The 24,027-nt window shown below is 40.4% G+C and overlaps 1 protein-coding gene and 1 long non-coding RNA gene across 4 annotated transcripts in view; one reads left to right on the top strand and one right to left on the bottom strand.

Annotated features, from left to right (window-relative positions):
* Positions 1 to 24,027, top strand: part of LOC309374049 — an 88,118-nt gene that overhangs the window by 59,506 nt on the left and 4,585 nt on the right. For 2 of the 3 annotated variants that reach the window (XR_014170327.1, XR_014170329.1), the window contains 2 exons: positions 9,386 to 9,460; positions 10,736 to 10,925. This is a non-coding gene — a long non-coding RNA (uncharacterized lncRNA). The remainder of the gene's footprint in view (positions 1 to 9,385; positions 9,461 to 10,735; positions 10,926 to 24,027) is intronic. The other variant, XR_014170328.1, reaches the window with a different exon arrangement.
* Positions 1 to 24,027, bottom strand: part of GALNT18 (polypeptide N-acetylgalactosaminyltransferase 18) — a 334,795-nt gene that overhangs the window by 308,481 nt on the left and 2,287 nt on the right. The window contains exon 3 of the mRNA XM_081918367.1: positions 17,422 to 17,498. Within this exon, the coding sequence (XP_081774493.1) occupies positions 17,422 to 17,434 (13 nt within the window). The 5' untranslated portion in view covers positions 17,435 to 17,498. The remainder of the gene's footprint in view (positions 1 to 17,421; positions 17,499 to 24,027) is intronic.

The raw sequence follows: 24,027 nt of genomic DNA, 5'->3' as shown, positions 1-24,027 counted from the left end.
TTCAATATTCATTCTCTTAGGTAAGCCACTATTGATTTGCTACCATGTTGTGGCTGATCTGGGAATGCCTGTATTGGTCGTACAGTGGTACCTCGGGTTACATACGCTTCAGGTTACATTTGCTTCAGGTACAGACTCCGCTAACCCAGAAATAATACCTCAGGTTAAGAACTTTGCTTCAGGATGAGAACAGAATTCATGCTCGGGCGGCGCAGCAGCAGCAGGAGGCCCCATTAGCTAAAGTGGTGCTTCAGGTTAAGAACAGTTTCAGGTTAAGAACGGACCTCCGGAACGAATTAAGTACTTACCCTGAGGTACCACTGTACTCAAAGATTTGCTCAGATACTTTGTCAAGGAGTATCTGTTTAAATTAACTTACACTGAGGAAACTGCAAACTGACCACAGGGAGGGTCAGCCAAAGATTTAAGAAAAAATACTGAAAGTGCATTGGTACAATATAAAATGTTTCTTAAAGTTCAGCATTGCAGGGCCCCTTTGGTTACTTAGAAAATGTATATCCTGCTTTTCAAGCTCTTGTTGCTTCATAAAATTACTTACACACATACACACACAACCAAACATCTAAAAAATTCAGAAAGACAGCATGGCCAGATAATAATGATATATTAAAGGATTAAAATTAAAAGATCTGGGGGATAAAAACGGTATTCATCTGGTATATACTGAAAGAGATGTTAGGTGAGTCTGTCTGGGGAAGGCATTCCAAAGAGAGTGTCTCAGGTAGGGGGGATCATAAAAACTGGCTGAGTTCATGGATGACTCAATTATCCTTAAAGTACCCTGCTGTAAGATACTTAGGTGTTTTGAATTGAGGCTAAAAGTAGACCAAGAACCAACTGAGTTATTTTAATATTAGAAAGATATGTTCTCCATGTCCAGTTCCAACTGGTAATCTAGCTGCCACATTTTGTGTTAACTTCAGTTCTCAAAGCATCTATTCTGTCTTGGTCAGACCACACCTGGAGTACTGTGTCCAGTTTGGGCACTACATTTTAAGGAGGATATTGACAAGCTGAAACATGTGCAGAGGATCTAGGATCTGGAAACTAAGCCTTATGAGGAACGGTTAAGCAAACTGGGTATATTTAGCTTGGGAAAGAGGAGACTGAAGGGAGATATGATAGCCATCTTCAAATATCTAAAGGGCTATCACATGAAGGATGGTGCAACATTGCTTTATCCTGCTCCAGAGGCTAGGACCCGCACTAATGGATTCAAGTTATAAGCAAGGACATTTTGACTAAACATCAGGAAGAACTTTCTGTCAGCAAGAGCTGTTTGACACTGGAACAGACTCCCATGAGAGCTGGTGGACTCTCCTTCCTTGGAGGTTTTCAAGCAGAGGTTGGATGGCCATCTGTCAAATATGATGAGATTCTTGCACTGCAGGGGGTTGGGTGAGACGACCCCCAGGGTTGTTTCCAACTCTATGATTCTATATACACCCCATGTAGAAAACACACAAAATTCTAGATTAAAGGTCAATATGTGTGTATTTGTACCCAGCACAATAATATTATTAAACTAAAATAAAACCTCTTTCAAAAGGAAAAACTTTGCTCTTTACAAGATGGTTTGGGATCCATCCAACCAGAAATTATTTTTATGAGGTAAGTGTATTTTTGCTGTCACCCCAAGCCAGCCCCCTAGAGAAGCCAGTGGCTTAGCATAGTTTTAAAATTTATGTGCATAAAATATCCACTGAGTAATTCAAAGCAATTTTAGGATGTTTCAGAGACTATAAAGTCTCCCTTCAGCTATTGTAGATCACTGCCTTTGCTGTACAAGAAACATTGTTTTGCGGGTTTATAACTCCGCTATATAAATGTGCTCCAGGCTAAACGTAAGCATTCAGGATCTCTGCCAAACAGTAATATTTAGTGCAATTTCAAAACTACAGTTATGCATTTAGGCTACTCTTTGCAAGCCATGTATACAGAAACAGGCTTTAGCACATGGATTGCCCTTGTCCATCAGGCAAGAAAGGACAGGAAATGCTCACATCCAGGGACTGGGATGAGTAGTAGCCCTGGTGGATGCACACAACAGTGTAGATGAAGCTGGGAAAGAACAGTCCATAGAGCATGAAACTCTTAAACGGATGGTTGTGGGTTAAAGCTCCAGCTTGGGCAAAAGATTCTTGCACGGCAGGGGTTGGACTATATGACCCTTTAGGTCCCTTACAACTCTTCTATGATTCTATCTACAGGAAGGAGGCTTTCACATGTACATGGAAAGACTGCCACATGACTAGAACTTTGTGAAACTAAGCATGCAGCTCATGTGCATATAGGTACATGTGCAGAGACCTCAACTTGACAGACATTAGCACAGAATATGCGGATGTCAGGGAAAGAAGCTAAACCATGTGTGCAACATCATGAGTGTGGCTGCTCAGTGCAAAAGCTGGATGAACTCATGATTCCTCTATCTGAAAAGGATGTTCTCAATCTCTTTTATCTTGCTTTGATTCCTAACTTGAGGTTGATTATTTTTTGCATTTCTGCTCATGGACCTCTCTTGAACTGCCCCATTCATTGTTGAACCCAGGAGAAACAGCAGTCTGTTGGCTACTCTACAAAGTTCAAACCAAAAGCATTGACAGAGAAGGGCCCCTGACGGTCTGGGGCTGTTATGGGTTTCTTTAGTGGCTGAACTGTTCTCCCTCCAGCTCCCTCCTTTGAACACAGTTCTGTGGTGATGACACATCTGTTATCCTGCTCAGGTTCAAGACCCACTGTGGACACATAGTCCTGATAGTGTGGGTGTTATGTACTGAGTTGAATAGGATCCAAACTGCAGCAGTCTGATTGGTCCTAGAACAATAGGATCCAAACTGCAGCAGTCTGATTGGTCCTAGAACAATAGGATTCAGAATGCAGCAGTCTGATTGGTCCTAGAACAATGCAGCAGTATGATTGGTTGGCAGGAACCACCCAATCATGCTCCAGATAGAAGTGAATCCACAACCTGATTGGCTTACAGTAGAATTCCAGAATTAGCCAATCATGTGCAGCCCATTGTGTAAATAATGTATATAAAGCAGATACTTTGAGGGGACTTTCATTCATTCCTCCTCACCACTATGAGCTGAATAAAGAGCATGAAATCACTTTGCGACTCTGAGTATATTTCAGTGGGGCTGCAGCAGAATGGTCTGGATCTATGCAATGAAGCAACATAACACTGATTCAACTGGTAAAAAAAAGTGGTGGATTGGAGAGGTGTGTGAGAGAATCACATTTTTATGCAAGCTTTTTTTAAAACTATGCAATGCCCCCCTTTCCATCTGCTGAATACTCCCAGTGAAAGACAAAAATTACTGTTTTCATAGCATCTTGATGTGATGCCTGAGTTTCAGGAATGCTAATTCACATTCACAAAGCCTTTGTTAGAAACAATGCCTTAGCCTGAGGCATAGTTTCATGGGTTTAAAATTGGACTGCTCAGGTGTGCCGGATATAATCTTTTTCCTGTGACAAAAGAGAGAGGAACAAATGACTGGAATTTGAAACATTCTTATTTATGCAAGCCAAATTTTTACTTCCTTTTGTGTATAGTTTCTAGACAATGTTTCATACGTCCTGGTATTACATCTTTTTCTGCTCATTGAACAGGACATGACTTTAATGGCTGTTGTGCCGGGACATTCAGGCTGAAACATCTTCCCTTCAATTTGAAAGTGAAACATAAAAGTGACTATTAGGCAGAGTTTTATAAACTCCCACTCCCATAATGGCCTTGCAAAGCTGATGGAGCTACCCATTTCAAAACTGAACTCTCTCCTAAATGTGAGTTCTGAATGTCACTGGGAATGTAATGTTCAGTTCTGCATTAGCCTACCCACTTGTTTCCCAGACGTTCAAAGATTAACCAGCCAAGTACAGTATGAGTCACAGGAAGCGAATCAAGTTTCAATGGGAATCCACAGATGGTTAGCTTGTCCCTAATTTTGGAAGACCATTATTTGTCTAGTGATGTAGGCGAATACAACTAGTGATATGGGAGAAGGGCTGAGGCAACTCATGTAACAGTCACAATGTATGATATTAAACCATAGCTGGCCCATTAGTGGCTAACAGATTGCATCCAGCTAATGGGTTAATTTGATATTCTCCCCTTATCAGTGTGGGGTAAGTAAATACTTGACTACCATTTCCAAAGGCAAATGAAAATATACCAATTTCAAAAGCTGCATGTGTAAGTGTGAGAGAGTTAAATGAAACTCCCTTATACAGAGTCAGGCCATTGGTCCAGTTAATTTAGCATTGCCCACTGACAGCAGTTATCGAGGGTTTTAGAAGGAATCTTTCCCAGCCCTGTCTGGAGATGCTAAGAACCCAGGACCTTCTGCAAAGCATCTGCTCTGCCATGGAATTATGTTTCCTCCCTGCTGAAGTCAATCTTTCTAATTTAGATTTTATGTATAAGGTATAAGCAAGTGTGCTCCGTATAGGTAAATATTTTTTTTATTCCCATAAAAAGAATGTGAACAAATGTGTTTGAAATGCCACACTGTAGTGTGACTGCTAAATGCTGAAGCACTGAATTCCTGTTATTTTCCCCAAACACAAGTTTAAATAATTTAGGCTGTAACCAGTTGCCCACTTATGTGGGGGTAAGCCCCATTGAACTCAATGAGGCTGACTTCTGAGAGGCATTGGATCAATTGCACTGTCAATCTACTGGAGCTCATGATTAATGAACTAAGGTTTCTTTAATCAGGTGACATCCCTTTAAAAATAAAATAGATGTTACAATCGAACAAGCCACGCTTGGTTGCAATTTAATTCTGCATACCTGATTATATCCAACCAAGTCATAATCAGAGCACACACACTGACATTAATGGGCATGACCACTTGATTTCACTGAGTAGGGATGGGGGACAAATTCACTTCAGCTTGCATTAAAAGACAAATATATCAAATTTGCACTTTCCAAAACAGTATGAGTACTGAAACATAGCCATCCTCTGAAATTAGCACTTATCCAAATTTTGCGATGTAGTTCTCCAACCAGTGTTTACAAAAATGTATAAATGAGGGGGAAATATGCATAAAAATTAACCTATTAGTGAAAATAACATACAAAAATGCATTATATTAGGATAAATTGCTTGCGAAAATGTGTACAATAGTAAATAGTAAAATAGCATGATGCGGTTGGATACAATCCTTTTCTTCATCTTATTCTCTGTACATGCACCATGTCAACTTTGATGCCACATTTATTTCTCTGTTTGAACGTAAATTTGTTTTTTCACACCTCGTAGCTCTATTGGAAATAAATAGCAGTTCTTGTGCAAACTCTAAACTTCGAAACATAGGTTAGGAAATAAACAATTGTTTTTCTTTAAAAAGTCTCTTATATGTGGCAGATGACTAATTATCCAAACAATTGCTCAAGAAATAGTTTATCCAATGTGGCAGGCATAATAAATATGCATTAACGGGAGACATTGTTTTCAATTGCACATATCATTAATTCCAGAGACTATAATTGTCTTTTAAGTCATCAGATATGTGCATAAATCAAGCATTCGATGAATTTGATCAGAAATTAAGATGCTGTCAAAGTTATTTGTCAGATCTAGAAAATGTGACTTGTAAATTTAGTTCAATTATTTAATTATTCTCTAAATAGCTGTTGTTAAGTTTACTGACATAATAGCTTTCTTCATGTGGGTAAGTTAAATACACATTTTTCTTCTGTTAGTACCACTTCCACTTTGTTAGTGTCAGTGCTAATTTATATGAGTTATAGTAAGCTGTATATTTCAATTTAAGGAGTTGCGAAAGGCCTCGTTTAATTTGGACCCTGATTTACATGAAGAAAAAGCACAGGCTGGCTGTTATACTGCACCACGTCAGACAGTTACTTGGAAGGGCTGTTGTGCTTGTGTGCTCCCACATCATTAAAAATACTTCCTGTACATAGGAAGTCAGCGTGCCAAGAAGGAGAGGTTTAAATTTGTCTCTCTGACATACTATGGGACCATGATCTGAATTTTGGAACCTCTGTTTACCATTCATTCCTCAACATGTTCGTTCAAATGTATATTCCATGCATTTAGGACAGGGGTCAGCAAACTTTTTCAGGAGGCGGCCAGTCCACTGTCCCTCTGACCTTGTGGGGGGCTAGACCCAACCCCTCCCAAAAGCAGGAGCTTCCTGCAGCCAATCAGAAGCCATGCCGTGTCACGGAAGTCATCTCCGCACAACGAGGGCTCTGTGCAATGCCTGTTTAGCATGGGGACTGACTGAGCGGGCAGCAGAGTCCGCAAGGTTCATGGCCGGATTAACGAGCCCGGTGGGCCGTATCTGTCCCACGGGCCTTAGTTTGCTGACCTCTGATTTAGGACTTCACTCCCACATAATATACAGTGGTACTTCAGGTTAAGTACTTAATTCGTTCTGGAGGTCCGTACTTAACCTGAAACTGCTCTTAACCTGAAGCACCACTTTAGCTAATGGGGCCTCCTGCTGCCGCCGTGCCGCCAGAGCACGATTTCTGTTCTCATCCTGAAGCAAAGTTCTTAACCTGAAGCACTATTTCTGGGTTAGTGGAGTCTGTAACCTGAAACGTATGTAACCTGAAGCGTATGTAACCTGAGGTACCACTGTACTTAATATCGCACCTTCAGGAAACCAAAAGAAAGCTGCGCAAGTAGATATGTCCAAGAGCTACATTTATAAGAATATAAGATGAAACTTGTATTCTTATAAATGAACAGAAGGCTGGATTTCTATAAAGCCTTACAAAGCTCAGGACCTCAATATCTCAGTCTGCCTTTTCTTGTATGCAATGGAGGCTCTTCTGATGGGCAAAGTGGAGCAAAGCCCTCCCAAGATTCTTCCTCCCCCCCCCCAAAAAAAACACATTGAAAGCAATGAGTTATGTACAAAAGTTGGAGGAAAGGGGTCATTACTATCATTAACTTTAGGGCTCTTTGGGGATATTAACTGGCCTGTTGGTTAGCTTTGTCTTCACTCAGTTTTCTGGGATACAATATGCATGACTTGCTATTTATTAAACTGCTAGTGGTGTAAAAATATTATACTTTTGGTTATGCATTATAGCTATCACATTGCTGTATTTACTTTTAATATTGTAAACTGCTTTGAGAAAACTGTGGTATATAAATAAATTGACTGCTCCTATTATAGGATGCAAAATACTAATGCAAGCCAAATCAGAGGGAAGAACAACATGGAAGAGCTTGACAAACCTGGTGTGATCTTCCAAATGTTAAAGAGATGCAATTATCCGATAGCCAAACATTACTGTCAGATAATCAGTGTGACAATGGAAATAAATCCCCTGGGTTTTTGACAAGCTGCTTAAAAGGTATCTTACAGCATTGGCATATAAACAGAATGCCATTACATGATGGAAAATTACAGAACCAAGGGCAAGACAGGGGGGCAGAGAGCAAATGTTTGTTCCACAGCAGAACTTGCAACGATGCCAATATGCTTTTTGCTTTCAAGGGCTAAACTAAAGTTGTATCTACTCTTTAAGCATAGATTACATCAAGTCTGGAGTGTTTCCAAAAAAGCAGTTTCATATGTTTGCTATAATATATAAGCTTTTCTATTAAATGAACCCTGACTGGAAGTTAAAATCTTTATCAAACTTCCCGACTGCTGCAATGGTCACCTCCTGCAACCAGCCGGACGTCAACAAAATTAAACCTGCAGCTCTTGTTTGGCATTCAATAACCTTTGGGGAATAAAGTTCCACAGCTGCGGAGAGGCTGCTGAAAATGCCTATGAGCCTTTATGTCTAAACACAATGCACAGACGGAATTCCACTGAGGGTAAGAAAGGAGGTTATTTGTTTCAGAGGCATAGTAGCTATTACGAATTTTATACACCAAGAAAAGAGAACCATATGTTGTGCCCTGAAGATAATAAGAAGTCAATGCAGATGCTGGAACACAGGTGTAAAAGTTCTGTCGGGAGATATGGGTGACTTATTCTACATATGTGGAAACTAAGTGATTTCATCAAGCTGGGTCAATGGACATTTCTTATCCTGAGGTCTTTGTTTTTAGAGCTGTTTTTTTTTAAGCTTACAGTGGAATTGGTAGCAAGCCCTGTTGACCATTGTCATACACCAACACTAAATTTGTTAATTAATTTATTTACTACATTTATATCCCACCTGGCTGGAAAACCCAGCCAGATGGGCAGGGTATTATTATTATTATTATTATTATTATTATTATTATTATCATCATCATCATCATCATCATCATCATCCCAAGGCGATCAGGATGGCCTCAGGGCCAGTGCTATTATTGGGCCAGATAGGCATTTGCATAGGCCACAGACCTCAGAAGGGTGCTGTACTGACCTGTGATGGGCAAATTTTTATACGGATGCTTTTTTTGTTATACCCTATAAATTTCTGATAATATTTTACTTTGGAAGAATTTTATCATTTATAAAGTACCGTATTTTTTGCTCTATAAGATACAAAGGAGGTAGAGGAAGGGCAACCTTCATTCTGATCTTGTTGGGGGAATGAAGATATAAGCCCTCCCCAGCTGTGCGACATGTCCCCTGCCTTTGCAGGGAGAAACAGACACCCTCACCCCCCACCGCTAATAACTGGTGTGCATCTAGTTTGGCCTTAAATTGCAGAATGTGTTACATAACAACAACAACAACAACAACAACAACCAAACAACAACCTGCACTAAACTACTACTCAGTTTTAACAAAACCTAAGAAATGTGGCCTATGTTGCAATTTATGTTTAGTTGTTCTGTGATCCTGTTGGGAGGAACGGCAGTATACAAGAATGAATGAATGAATGAACGAACGAACGAACGAACGAACGAACGAACGAACGAATAAACAAATAAAAAAACAAGTGGAACTCTTAGAAATAAGCATCTGGACTCAGTATAAGCTTAGCAGAGGAAGTTTTATTTTATACATCCTTCCTTGCATTCAGACACAAGCTGATGCACATTCTTCCTTCCAGACCCCGTCTTGCCTGGCAGTCTAATGTAAGTCTTGGGATGGACTGCTCTGTCATTAATGTTGGATATTCTGAAATCCTGGCCTGCATCTGCTACAAGCAGCTACCAACACTTGACTCTTAACTCTGTTTTATGGCCTTTTGTTATCAATGATTTATTTATTTCCTTCTTTCTTTCCTGTTTGCTTGTTGCATTTTAGCTTATTTAGTTTTGTTTTATGCTTGCTGGCTTTTTGAGTTAACAACAAAAATAAAAATTGCTGGGTTACTCTTTCAGTGAGTGCATTTGCTAGATATTGTCATTTGAAACCTGGGCTTGAATATTAACATCTCTGCAATTTTCTATTCCATCTCTCCCTCCAATATTAGAAAGCATGATTCAGTGCACAAGTATTCGGAAGGCAGACACGGAAGAGCAACGGTGACAGGAACATCAAGAGGAGGGTACGTACAGGCAAAGAAAACAATGGCTAAGTCTCATTGCTTGACTTGTTTTCGGGATGACTCCAAGCACTTCTGTGCTCTCAGCCTGAGATGAAGGAATAATAGATGTGGCTGCAGAGAAATGCCAAAAGTCACACTGTGGGGAGGCTAAAGGCTAAAGGCCATGACTGCTAAGCTTCAAAATCAGCATCTGTCTCAATGTAATTCCAGGGAATTCACTTAGTTGCACTGTTAGCTTTTTATTAATCTCCCTTACCTAAAGACAGCTGTTTGGCTCTCACAACATACCTGGTTGAGATTTGCTAAGCCCCCATAGTTTATGGTTTCTGGCTTCTGGCCCAAACCTGGATGTCTGGGAAGGCTTCAGTTGAAAAATGTTTCCTTCCTTGTTACATTGTGTAAAAGCTGTTTTCCTTCCTCTTTGCCTTCACTTTGGCTTTTGAGTTGTTAGTTGAGATAGTTAAAAAAAAAGCTGTCTCCCTTTTATGATTGTTGCTTAATATATATTTTGAATTTGGTTTTTATTGTATGTATATTTTATTACTTTAAGCCACTTTGAGTTTCTTTCTTTGGAGGAAAGGGGCCTATGAGCTTCTTTTATGCACACTGTTTAGAAATGCTATTGATTAAATAAAATTTTAAATTAATAAAATTAAATAAACCTGCATGAGCCTACCAAGACATGTAAAATTGACATGTATTTCAATGTTGCTTTATTATGTATTTTTAATGTTTACATTTTGAAATTTTTAGGTCAACTTGTGCTTGCTTTTGACATTTTCTCTTATCAGCACTTTCATATATATCCTACAATTTATGTAAACTACTTAGAGGATTTGATGACTAAGTGGTATATAAATACTATTAAGTGAAATAAATAAAATAAGCTCCCACATTTCAAATTTTGAACACAAGCATCTATCCATAATACTATCATACCACTTTAAACAGTCATGGCTTCCTGCAAAGCATCCTGGGAACTGCAGTTTGTTAAGAGTGGTAAGAGTTTTTGGGATTCTGGTAAAAAACAAAGTAGATCATGCAAGCCTGAAATTTGCCAAACCCTGCTCTAAGGGATGAATGGAGAAAAACAGCCCCTTCATATTTTAGTCAGCCTTCATGTCTACACCCACAAGAGATGCAGAAACTGACCTCCATTTCCCAAGCCTCTCTAGCCAATCTTGAAATAATTCAATGAGTCGTTGTCCTTCATGTTGTAAGTGACACTTACTAAGAACTATACCAGAAAGGATCGGTATTTTTCTCTGTTCACAGTCGTTTAAGTGAACCGACAGAGGAAAAGATGATGGGCAGCAGATCAGGTTCCGAGGTGGTAAAATGTGAAAGGCCAGACTCATTTGTCATTGCCAAATGTGGGGAACATCGGAAGAGAAATGATAACTGATACAGAAGAACGTAACATACATTGAGAAGAGCTCAAGAGGTGACAGCTGATGATAATAAAGTCTGCTGTTGACTTGATGAGCTGCCAGTGCCCAGGGTCAGTAGGACAACTGTGTATTATAAATAGCGCTGATAAGTTCTGTAATTGAAAATAATAGGTATACTGTCTATGCCTTATCTTTGTACCAAATGGAGCCAGAACTTTGTTCCTAACCAAGTTGTTCACAAAACCAGGGCCGGAGAACCCTTTTTCACTCAAAGGGCCACATGCTCTTCTGGGCAAGCTTCTGGGAGCCAAAAATCAGTGATGGGCAGGGACAGAGACAAAAGTGCCAGAGCGACGAATGTGATGTTTACCTTTTTGCAATAGGCTGGTTTCAACACATCTACACTTCCCTCTCCATCCTCCATACAGGCAAGCAAGAAGCAGTATCAGAGTTTAAGGGCTCATTCCTGCCAGGCAAAAGCACTCGAGGCAGGTGCAAGACAAGGCAGATGAGGGTGTGTGACGTAGGGAGAGTTTTGAGAGCCAGAAAGTGAGGCATGGAGAGCTGGGTTTGGCCCCTGGGCCTGAGGCTACCCATCCCTGCTTAACAGTATGCAAGTAATCTTCCCACTTCTCAGTTTAAGATTACAGTCCCATGCACACTTAGTTTTGTATGACTGCAGTCCTAGGTACACAAGCATAGTGGTGCTACTTACTTAGTCCCATAGCTCTGGAATTTTTTAGCAACTTGGTTCTGTCAAACCACAATATTTTAAAGCCTTTAGGGAAGATCTGAACTCCCATCTGTTCTCACTGACTTTTTTCCTGGATTCCACCCCTCCTCCCTGCTATTCTTGCTTTGGGTCATATTGGTGCTTTAATTCTGAGCTGGATGTTTGTCAGTTTTATTATTTGCTGGCTTATTAATATTTTTGATTCGTGATTGCATTGTACTATATTGCAGTGCTTTTATGGAAGCCGCCAGAGAAGAGTTTTATTCTTAAAGGTAGCATATTAATATTTTAAAGCAACAAATGCTTCTGAGCGAACAAGCATAGAATTGAAATGCACAACTATGAAATAATGTAAGTAATAAATTATCAGTTAGAAAAGTTGCTAAACATCGTTTTTTATATACTTTTGTGAGTGGGTTTCAGCATGAACCAGAATTTTAAGTTTGCACAAATGAATTGAAGGTCTTTTTTGCCCTAGCAGAACAAATCCACTTTAAGAGAAGGACTTCTGCTGTTTGGAAAGTGACAGAGAAATACATTTTAAAGTGTTAGATGAACAAATGTTTAAAGGGAAGATATGCAAACATCCCACAATCAAATCAGGGTAAATGCTGGAGGATGCTCATTGCCTCTTTACCACACTGTAAGCAAATTAGGATGAATGCTCAGTAAATTCTGGGCATATTCTAACCATTGCACAACCTTTGCACAAGCAAATCTAAATGAATATTGAATATGTGGAGGAGCTGTAGGAAAGAAAGCAGTCAAGAAAGCAGAAAGAAAACAGTCAAGAGCATCACCTTTCTATAACAAATGTTCACAGGCAGAGCTGGATACAATCCAAAAATATTTTTGACATGGCCTTGGTTATAGGATGCTGTTTCCCTGGACTTGGTACAAACCCAAGTCAAATACTTCTTTTCCTAAACTTTTTCATTTTAGTACCCCTTACATCAAAGAATGAGGGTGGGGGCTTTGGTGACTGACATTCAGGGAACATGTGTCACCATGCAGGGACACATGGTGTGTCCAAGGCATGTTGATGCTTCAGGTGGAGATAAGTTGAGTCATAGTCTGAATTCTGAAGTGTACCAAATCATTTCCATGGAAATGAACCTTCGAGCTTTGCTGGAACACACAATTTGCACACAGAGGGTCCCAAACTCAATCCCTAACATATCCAATTAAGAGGATCTCAGTTATCCAATACATTCCTAGACTTTAGAAATCAGCTACCATTTGGGCGGGATAGGCCTGACTTATTACAGGAGTTCAGAAATGCACAATGTTTGTATTACTTAATTTTTTTAAAAAAATCCCGAGCTTTGAGTGGTCAACAGCACACTGGAAAAGACCCTATTCAGTGGGTCACACAAGGCATCTGGGGAAAGTCAGAGACCTAGGCCATTCTCACCATGTTGACCCAAATGTTTTGTGGCAAAACACTCCAAAGCAAAATGTGCATATTTGTAGCTGAAGAGGCAAACATTTAATGCTGCCTGAACAGACCACCAGCAGGATCTGCTGTGACACTCATGTGACCTTTGCTGGCTGCTGGTTCAGATATAGTGATTATATTATATAATATTAACAGCTGCCAAGTTAACTCTCCAACTCAATGCACAAAACAGTATCTATAAGGTGCATTCATTGGTTTCATTTTAATTCTGTCCCTTTTGGTAGTTACATATTGGTAAATAGATGCCCATAGCAACTTTGTTTCTTAACAAATGGTGTTTTTTGACAGTTAATAAAAATAATGATTGAGCACCAGTAACACAGATATATAATTACACCAGAGGATTCTTGATCATAAAGGCCCAGTGATACCCTGGAAACTTCACCATAGTTAAGAAAATATCACTAAATTTGTGATAAATCCTGATTTATAGCAACTTGTTCTAAGCTGCAGTTGGTTTAAAATGTCATTGTGATGGTAAAGATGTAAATTCTCCTACATGAAAAATTATCATGCTGTAGGTCACTGATGAAGAGAGTTGTATGAATCAATTTTCCCACAATTTTAGATTGCAGTGGGAGTTATCAACTGCTTCATAAAAAGAAGATTAATTATACAATTCTATTATCACATATTTTTGGGTGGATGATCAAAGCACCTGTAATTGCTTTAAGCCTACTTCACAAATATAACAGGAACAGTTGATGCATCTACAATCCTCTTTTTTCCTTTGGCAAAGTAATGCCTTGTTTCTCAGCAACAGATTTATTCATAAGTATGTCACAATTTGACAAATGCCTAATTTATAATTTCAATCTACTAATAGCCATCTAAGAGACCTAAGAGCATATCTCAGGCACACCTGTGATTCTCCTAAAAGAACCTGAGCAAAAGCTAACGCATGAAGGAACAGTGTTACTTATTCTGATTGATTACTTTGCCAATGCAAGTATTCATTCATGCCATTATTAAACCAATACATCAACCCAGTGCTTTTTTTCTGGGGGGATGCATGGCTGAGCATACCCCTAAACATTTTGTGAATCTTTGTACTTTTGTCCATTGACTGCATTTCTTTTTCCCAATTTGAACTATAAAATGGTGATATTCTTGAGTCAAAATGAGAGTACCCCTAAACAATTTTTTTTTAGGAAAAAAAGCACTGCATCTACCATGAATTAGTTTAAAGGTAAAGGGACCCCTGACAATTAAGTCCAGTTGTGAACGACTCTAGGGTTGCGTGCTCGTCTCGCTTTAAAGGCCGAGGGAGCCGGCGTTTGTCCACTTCTGCAGACAGTTTTTCTGGGTCATGTGGCCAGCATGACTAAGCTGCTTCTGGTGGAACCAGAGCAGCGCACGGAAACCCCATTTACCTTCCTGCCAAACCGGTACCTATTTATCTACTTGTACTGTGTGCTTTCGAACTGCTAGGTTGGCAGAAGTTGGGACCAAACAACAGGAGCTCAGCCTGTCACGTGGATTCGAACCACCGACCTTTCGATTGGCAAGCCCAACAGGCTCAGTGGTTTAACCCACAGCGCCACCCACATCCCTGTGAATTAGTTTACGTAACTTATATTGCCTTTCTTTACATTGCTTTACCTTCATCAAACACCATAATGCCATTCAGCATTATATTCAATTAAATATAATGCTGATCCATTACAATTACAACCATGAGCCTGTGGTTATCACTGGTTATGTTTTTTCCTTGCTCCACTGGGTAGCTGATGAACTTATTCAAACTGGCTGAAAGACCCAATTAGTGTTGGTGCATTGGCTAGGACTTGGCATGGTATGCACTAGCCTTGACTGGATCCCCAAATGAACACAGGAGAGGTGTTAGTGATGGAGCCTGTTAGGGGACCTGGAAGCTACTTGAAAATGCTGCATCCTAACTACCGTATAGGTTTAGCTCCTTCCCTAACTCTCCCTTCCCCAAACAGCTCTTTTGCTGTGGGAAGAAAGAGTTGCTAGATGTTCCTGGCTAAGCGCATTGTGATATGCCACACTAATCTCCAAGCGATGTGAGATTCCACGGGTACCTGCAGCATCCCTTTCCAATAGTTTTTTGTTTGTCTCCAGACTGCTGCCTTGCAGCCCAACAGCAAAAAGCCATGTCTCTCTGACCCCCCCCCCCCGCTTCGTCCTGTCAGCTTGCACTACACTAAGCTTTCATTGCCTCTGATTTTCAAAGGGGGGGGAGGCCCCTCCCTTCGGATGTGCTAATGACTCATTATCCCCAGGCCATCACCTCCAAGGAAATTAGACTGATTCCATTACCTTTCAACTCATGTTGATTTCCTTGGATTAAGAAGTACACAATTTAAGAAGTCTGCCTAATGTAGTCTTCCGCACATGCTCATCAGAGGAGTAAAGCATTTACCGGTAACACACATCTTAAGGCACACAGGTCTGACATCCCATTTTAACACACAAATGCTGATTAAATTCTAATGTTTACCCGGAGCCCAGGTATTTAGCACCCATAAACCTATAACAGCATTTAGGAACAATGTATGGCATGAATTCCTTCTCCATGAGGGGGGATGCTCACTACAGCAATGGTGCAGCAGGATGGCTAGAGAGAAGTGGGTTAGTAATGGTCTCATTCCCTGACCACACATGCAGTGGTCTGGTTTACACCCTTTGTTCTGGTTCATGTGCATCCCATAGCTCTTCTCACCTTGCTCTTTATTTCTAACAAACTGAAGTAAAAGCTAGTGTTGAAATTGAGCTGCCATGCCTTCAAATAGCCTTGTCGTTTTCAGATTAGCATATACATTGCCCTATGATTTTTGGTCAATTCTTGTTTTGCTGTTCAAATTCATTTTTATGGTGCTTCTTTGAGATTAAGAAACACTATATCAGTAGCCCCCACCATCACCAAACATGTTTACAATTTCTTTGGGCAGAGAGAGATACTTTTGTTGATGACTAGGCATCTTAATGGGCTTTATAATGCAAACCAATTTATTATGAATGATTGGACTTTGCAATAAAAACAAAATCAATCTATTTAAATAAGGGAGAGATGAGGAGATGCTATTTTTGCACAAAAATAAAATTGAAGGTGGAACTATGTATTGTGTATGGGCCATCATCAAAACATCATCCCTCTGGCTAGTTCTCCAGTGTCAACAGTAAGTGGAAGGAGGGATTATGTGGGGCAAGAAATGAAAACCTCATGTTGCACTATGAGTGGGAGAACTCAACATGGGGATGCCATGTGTTCAGTGATAGCTTAATGGAGAGCTTAACTGTGGTGTAGCAGTTAAGAGTGTCAGGCCAGGACCTGGGAGACCAGGATTCGAATCCCTGCTAAGCCACAAAGCTCACTGGGTCACCTTCGTTCTGTCACTGCCTTTCAGCCTAACATACCTCACAGGGTTATTGTGGGGTTTAATTGTGTAAGGGGGAGAACCTTGTATGCCAACTTGAGCTCCATGGAGTAAAAGGTGGGATGGAAATGAAACAATAAATAAATGTTTTACCTCATATAATAAGGAAGGGGAGAATACCAGCATCTGTTTAAAACAGAGGTCACCCAAGGGCACATTTGCAAATGACAGAAACTGTTGTGGGCATCACACGCAACCCTTATCCCAGCACACACTGCAACGTATTCTATTGGCTACAACTGAATGCTTTTTCAAGCCTAGTTTCAGTTGGTGGTGGTGACCCTGTGAGCACATACACACTCACCAACACTACACTGGCAACTCTTGGTTTGAAATAACTATCTACAAGAGATGACTTAGCACAGATCCATTATTTAACACTTATGCTAGTTTACGTACCTTGAGCTTCTCCTGCTTCCCAATTGAATGATATGCCCCCTTTCTGACATCAGCCTGGGAGATCATTATTTAATAGAAAACAGGCTCAGACTGCATATTATTTCTAGCTAAACTGTACTGTGCTTCATTATCATACCAGCTACATCTCAGAGTCAACATTCATAACTCAAACGTTTAAGTTGTAATGCAAACATGCATGCATCCCAGAGAAATTATTTATGATATTTTAAATATTTTAGACTGAAAAGACTTACAGTCTTTCTGTCCCCGCACCCACCGCCCTGAAATTAAAGAAGAGGCATAAAGGAACCCATCTGAATAAAATCAATCTTGGACAGCCTGTGTTCAGCCCCTCCTATGCATAGGATAATGTGGCAGATAATATACAATTAAAGTGCAGCTCTGCTTGGGAAAGAGAGTGTATATAAAATGTTATCACTATACACCATCTTCTTAGCCTCTGTATATATTAAAATACAATTTTTCAAACAAAATTACTTTCAGAAAAAAGTACTAGACCTAGAGGTGGTATTACAGAGCAATAAATGGAACAGGAATTTAACTTATAGGGCACTTACTCAGGACCAGCATTCAGGTGAACAGAGGGCATGCCAATGGGTAGCTGTGATGAGGAGATGGATCCTCTCAAGGTGTACTGAAAGAACAAGTGAGCTTACTCATTATAATAGAAACAGTCATTTGTTATCTCATAATGCACTAACAATCTTCTATCTAAACTATAGGTTGCAAGAAGTACTTTAATATGTGATTGCTCCTTTGAAAAAATGTGGTGGGGGGGAGTCTTGCTAATGTTGTCTAGTGTAGAAAGCAAAAGACCATGTCAAAAAATACAGTATAAACCCATAAGAATTAGGTTTAATGGAAATCAGACATAATGTATTTTGGTGTAGTGCCGTTCGAAACCATGTTCATTGTGAGGGGATGTATTATTGCCTGCAGTTGTTTAAAACAAGTGCATATACCATTTTTCTTCAGTTAATGCATTACAAAAATGAAAGGCATAATATAAAAAACTGATGAAACCAGTCACAAAGAATGGTAGCATGTACTGTATCATGAAAGTAAAGAAAGACAAAACAGCCTTCTGAAGTATACAATTGTGCCCCGTTTCTGAAAAGCTCTGAAGGATATTTCTGCATGCAATGGAGGCTGACCCATTAGGGCAAATGAGACCCTGCCCATGCAATCTCACTCTGCTCTCACCCAGCCCCCACTTGCCTGCCCAAGGGGTAGCACTGCATGTCAGCTTCCTGTCCTGTGTCTCAATGTTGCCCTTGTAGAACTCAGCAGGGAGGATGAACTCACAGCTAGAATTGGTTGACTCTGCTGGTATCTCTGCCCTTTGCCCAACTAGTGCCAATAAGCACCAGACACCATTGTCTATATGTACTTCCATGGGCTCCACAAAACCTGGTCAACTCAACCCATGTCAGGCCCTCCTGGCAATGGATCTTTAGGATCCCCTGCCCCCCTTCAGCCCTAAAGATCTTAGCACATTAAGCAGAGGAGTAAAGTTTCCTCTAACTCCTGTTCCTTCGTTCTCATGAGGCTAGATTCTGCAATTCAGGCTGATGCAAAATCAACTAAGACAATAATTCTTCACAGAGTAAATTCTTCATGTCTAGACGAGTTGTAGTTGCCCAGAGGTTTACACATCTTTGGACAGATCCCTTATTAAAGCAGAACTGTTCTAAATTGTTTCCAGCTGATTTTTTCTCTAGGGCCTAAGATCTGAAATAAGACTAATTCAAGTACAAGATTTGAGCGCGCGCACACACACAAACACACACACACACCCCTTATATGGATCCTATCACATAAGGAGGGATGGAGAACTTGTGACCCTCCAGATGCTGTTGGACTCAAGCTCCCATAAACCCCTACAAGCATTGCCAATGGTCAGGGATGATGGAATTTGTAGTCCAACAGCATCTGGAGGCCTTACTGCCTCTGGCATAAGGGTTTTGCAAAATCCTGGTACAGTGGAGAATGTAAAAACTGAGTCTCCATTAAGAGATAAGATACCTATTCAGCGTAGTGTGTTGATTTTCCAAAGATAATTCATAATCCTTGTTTTTTACTTTTCAGGATCAAGGCCATACAGTGTGGTAAAATAAAAGTCTGCTACATAGCTACTGATATTTACTTCACCTTCACACTGTTTGCTAGTTGTAGTGGTGTGATTTATAATAGCTGAGATTGCTCTTTTGAAAGGGACTTTTTCAATGCATGCTATTAAATTGCTGGTTAATTTTCCACATGAGGTATTAGATATAATCAGGCACAAAGAAGTAGTGGGATGTATTGATACTATGTCTCCCTGTGATATGCCAAAGAAATTCATGTTTTATATTAGAGTATGGCTCTCTGTTTAAGATCAGGCTGATTTGTGTCTCCCTCTTGTCTGATGGTGGGACTGGAAAGTACACCAATACAAGGCACCCTTGACACTTTAATAGCTTTATTTAAATTGGCTTGGGATTTATGACCAAGTCGTCCTTTTAGTAGGTGATCCTATTACAACACAACTGTCTCTGCAATTATAAGCAAGAATTCAAGCAAATTAAAATTGGCCTTGGTTCCATGGTGACTTTAATGTGAACTACAGCTGGCCACGCAGCTAAGAGGTCATCTGACGGCTCTGTTGCATGGCCAGATTAGAATTTCATTTGTGATGAGGTGTGTGGAAAAAGTTACTGACCTCATCGCAACCTTGAAACCAATCTGGATGTGCCGTGAAGCAGTTCAGATGATTGCTTGACCATGCAACCACATTAAGCTCAAAGCACATATAATTAAATGAATTTATCTGGACACATGCAGTTGCTGGAACTTCATATTGTGGTTCCAAAGCATGTTCTCCTACTCAGCTACTGCTTCTTTCACTTTCATGCCCATCATTGCAACCAATTCTTGCTTCTATTTGAACACAACATTCTTATTTCATTGCAGGAAGAGATATTTCACAGATCACATCCCTTCATGTTAAAGCATTGATCAAAGGTGGGAATCCAGAAATATGTATTGACACGGATGTCATTCAATAGGAGTTTTGGAGCAAGATGTCACCAACATGCTGATTATACCCAAATTTCTGTTGCATCTGAGCAAGGAGAGGCTGTGCAAGCCTTGGACCAATACCTAGGTTGTAGCTGTGGTGATCTGGATGGTGGCCAATAAACTTAACTTGAATCCTGGAAAGACAGAGGTTTTGTAGGTGGGTGGTTCCCAGGTCAATCGCCTGTTATGGATGGCACTGCACTCTCAGAGTTTGACAGAGTTTAACAGAGTTTAATAATAGTGATTTACATTTATTCCTTCTGAAGCCATGCCGAACATGTTACCACAGGTGAGTTATCATGGAGAAACAGTTTCAACTATTTTCCTCTTTCTGTTCTTCAAAAAGCAGCTCTCTGCTTCTTTGATTGATTGCACTATAATATGGGGTGTTATGGAATCACACTACATAATCTAATTTATGTATTATCCCAGCTCAGTGCATGGATGATAAAGAAGCATCATCCAGACTTAATATTTTATGATGACTGATCAGTCAAAGTTTGACCCAGGTTCAAATTTTATGGAAGGAAGCAAAGTAGGTGGAAATGAGCAACCAAAATAGGCTGCATTGCTCAGTAGACGTTACATCCTTAGCTAGTACAGTAATGTAATCATTTCAACACATGACAAACTTTTGGCTGTGCCTACTTTACTTTTCAGGCACAAAGTGAGTTGAGAACATAAGAACATAAAAATCGCCCTGCTGTATAAGACCAAACACCTATCTAGTCCAGCAACCAGTTTCTCCCAGAGATTAATTAGATGCCTCTGGAAAGCACATAAATAGGGCAAAGGGGTAATATTCAGGACCCTGGCATTCTGTCACATGTGCTGCTTGGTTGTGTAAATGGATGTAATGTGCTGAAAATGAAATGTACGCAGCTGCTGTCCTCAGTGCCATGGAGACTTCAGGTTCTCACACCTTCCCTTCAATGCTCCTTCACACATTATGCCTTGCATTAACAGGTTTTCCCATCTGGTTGATAATTACAATGTACCAAAGGATTATTCAGAACAAAAGAAATTTGCTTCTTCCAACCAGCTAGCACTTCACAAAATCTTGCTGTGAGTTTTCCCTCTCTCAACTGAAATCTCTTAGCCCACTTCCTCACCCAAAGCTGAAATGGTTTTCATGGAAGAACTGGTGTAAAGTAGGTGGGGGTGGATCCTTCACAAATATGTCCCTTTTCCCAGCCACATTAGAAGCATGGCAACAGAAGTGAGATGTCGCTCCCTTGCTTGACCAGGGTTCCAAACCCAGCAACGGAAGTAGGAAGCGTTCCTTGCTTCTGCAATTGGACAAATTCCTTATTGTCCCTGTCATTGCTGGGAGCCATGCACAGTGCTGGAAAATAGATGCCTACTATAGGAGCAATCACAGTCCCTGCTCCTGCCAACCTAACAGTTCAAAAGCACGTCAAAGTGCAAGTAGATAAATAGATACCGCTCTGGCGGGAAGGTAAACGGTGTTTCCGTGCGCTGCTCTGGTTCGCCAGAAGCGGCTTAGTCATGCTGGCCACATGACCCGGAAGCTGTACGCCGGCTCCCTCAGCCAGTAAAGCAAGATGAGCGCCGCAACCCCAGAGTCGGTCACGACTGGACCTAATGGTCAGGGGTCTCGTTACCTTTTTTAATAGGAGCAATCAATCAATCAATCTTTATTGCGATGAAAGACCAGGCAGCAGAATTAACGACAGCAACATATGCATCCTTATCTTCTGGTGTGCTGCACAAATTCCAGCACAACAGTAAGGGAGGGTCACAGAATGGCCTAGGCAACTGAGTATCATTTCCTGCACTTTGCTGTGAAGCATGTGTTGGGAAATAACTGAATACCAATTAATCCTGAGGTCTCACATGTGTGGGGAACTACAAAGAATTGTGAATTCTGATTCTGTCTTCTGCATCATTAGATACCCCTCCCAGTTTGGTGTCATCTGCAAATTAGATGAGCATCCCCTCAATTTCTTCAAGTCATTTCTAAAGATGTTGAACAACAACAAGCCCAGAACAGAACCCTGTGGCATCCCACTTGTCCCTCTTTTCCAGGATAACAAGGAACCATTAATGAGTACACTTTGGGTTCAGTCAGTCAACCAGCTACAAATCCACCTAACAGTTACCTCGTTCAACCCACATTTTACTAGCTTTCTCGCAAGAACATTATGGGGGACTTTGTCACAAGCCTGACTGAAATCAAGATACTGTACACTATGTCCACAGCATTTCTCTGAATGTTTGGTAATAGTAAGGCATCATCCAAGTCTTCCGTCTGGCTTGGCAGTCTATAGCAGACACCCAACCCCACACTGTTGTTTCTCTCTCCGACAATTTTTACCCATACACTCTCAATCTGCTTTTCATGCTACATGTCATGGATTTCTTCACAAGTGTACACATCCTGTTTCGTAGCATAAAATTTCCCACAGCATGGGACTCCTTCCAGACAACCTGTTTATTAAGTATTCATCCTGATTCGCTTACACAGAGGGTGGACTATGTCTGGTCTTTATGAAGCATTCATTTAGATGTTTGTTTGCTGGGAGGTTCTAGGACTATAAGCATCCATCCCCAATTCATCCTGCATTGCTTGTACTATGGTTCCCCAACTTCCCATTAATCATTCATTCATTCATCCTACACTTTTTTGTGCATTTCCCCATCACTTTCCTAACTGCAAAATGTTTTGTTTTGTTTTTTTAGTGGATCCGTTGTGCTAAGAGAACAAAGTACTTTAAGCCACTTTAATTGCACAAATCCAAAATGCCAGTACGCATTTGAATCCCCTGCCCACGCCAAATACCGGCAGTCAGGAAGTGACCATGCACAGTGCTAGAAAGACAGGCGGTGTCTCTGCTTTGCCTTGGCAATGTGGCAGGGGGTGCTCTTCCTCCCCTCCCCATCCCCGGCACAATGAGCAAACTTCACCCATATTTATAGCCCAGCCCTCTTGAAAAATTGCCAGCCAGTGGTTTGCAGGCAGTGAAAACAGCTATGTAGTTAGGGCCGATACTTCAGCTCACACCTACACTGCCCCAGCCACCAATCTTTATATGGACAACCAAAAGCAGTCAAGGATAACTTATTCATCAGCTTTCCTCAGTCACGATTCTCACTACTATAAATCAAAAACGTCAGTAATAGCTCTCTCTCTCTCATCCTCAGTTCTCACAGAGTGACTCTTATGCCTGTGGGGAAAAAAACTCTGGGAAAGAATGGTTTATATTAGGATTGTTCTTCAGGGAAGCATGTTTTATATTAGAATAGTTCCTCCAGAGGAGGAACAGGAAATAGGGGGGCTGAGGGAGTACTAGAGATGCAAGGAATCTCCTCTTGCCACTAGAAGGAGAGGGGTTAGCTCATGATCTGCAATATGTTCAAAGGAAAGCATCATTCATTTATTCCTAATTATGCCATATTCGTTCCAAACTATCCAGGACCAGTGCATTAAAAGGGAAATTAATATTCAATTAGCCTAAAGCTTCTGCATTAACAAATATTAATGAGTGGCTTTTTACTTGCTGAGGTGTCTTCTTTGAAGAGCTTTGATTATAGGGATTCTCATTTAAAGATCTTAAGGTTTTTTAAGAAGTAGCTTTTAAGATTACAGATCTTCAGAGGTTAATTTCCTGAGGCCTCCAGTTCCTTCATTTTCTGCAGAACTGTACTTTAAAGTCATGTACTTGTTCTTGGAAGGCAGAATTTGGACCATCTTTAACAGAAAAGTACGATCCTTCAGGGAGGCTCACCTGGCACCTTTGTTATGTATCTTTAGGTGCCAGGCAAAAACACTTATGTCCTTTTAATTGTGTTTGTGGGAGGGTGTTATTGGTTTGCTTTCACTCTTTTTCTTGTTTTTATTATGTATTTTGTGTTATCATTTTGTATTTTTATGTTGTGAACTGTCCTGTGATCTTGGATGAAGGGCAGCATGCAAATTCAATAAATAATACTAAAAATAATAATACTAAATATTAGAATTTAAAAAACTTAATTATCATCATTGGGTTGTATCCAATGATGCACTTCCACTCACACAAACTGGGGCACCTGATTTTGGCCAATCTCTCCTACACATCACATCCTCAAAAGAGCTGCCCCTG

This window comes from Podarcis melisellensis, assembly GCF_964234715.1.
Source record: "Podarcis melisellensis genome assembly, chromosome: 1".
In the NCBI taxonomy this organism is placed as follows: domain Eukaryota; kingdom Metazoa; phylum Chordata; class Lepidosauria; order Squamata; family Lacertidae; genus Podarcis; species Podarcis melisellensis.
Note: the sequence above shows the minus strand (reverse complement) of the source record. Positions and strands in the feature narration are given on the sequence as shown.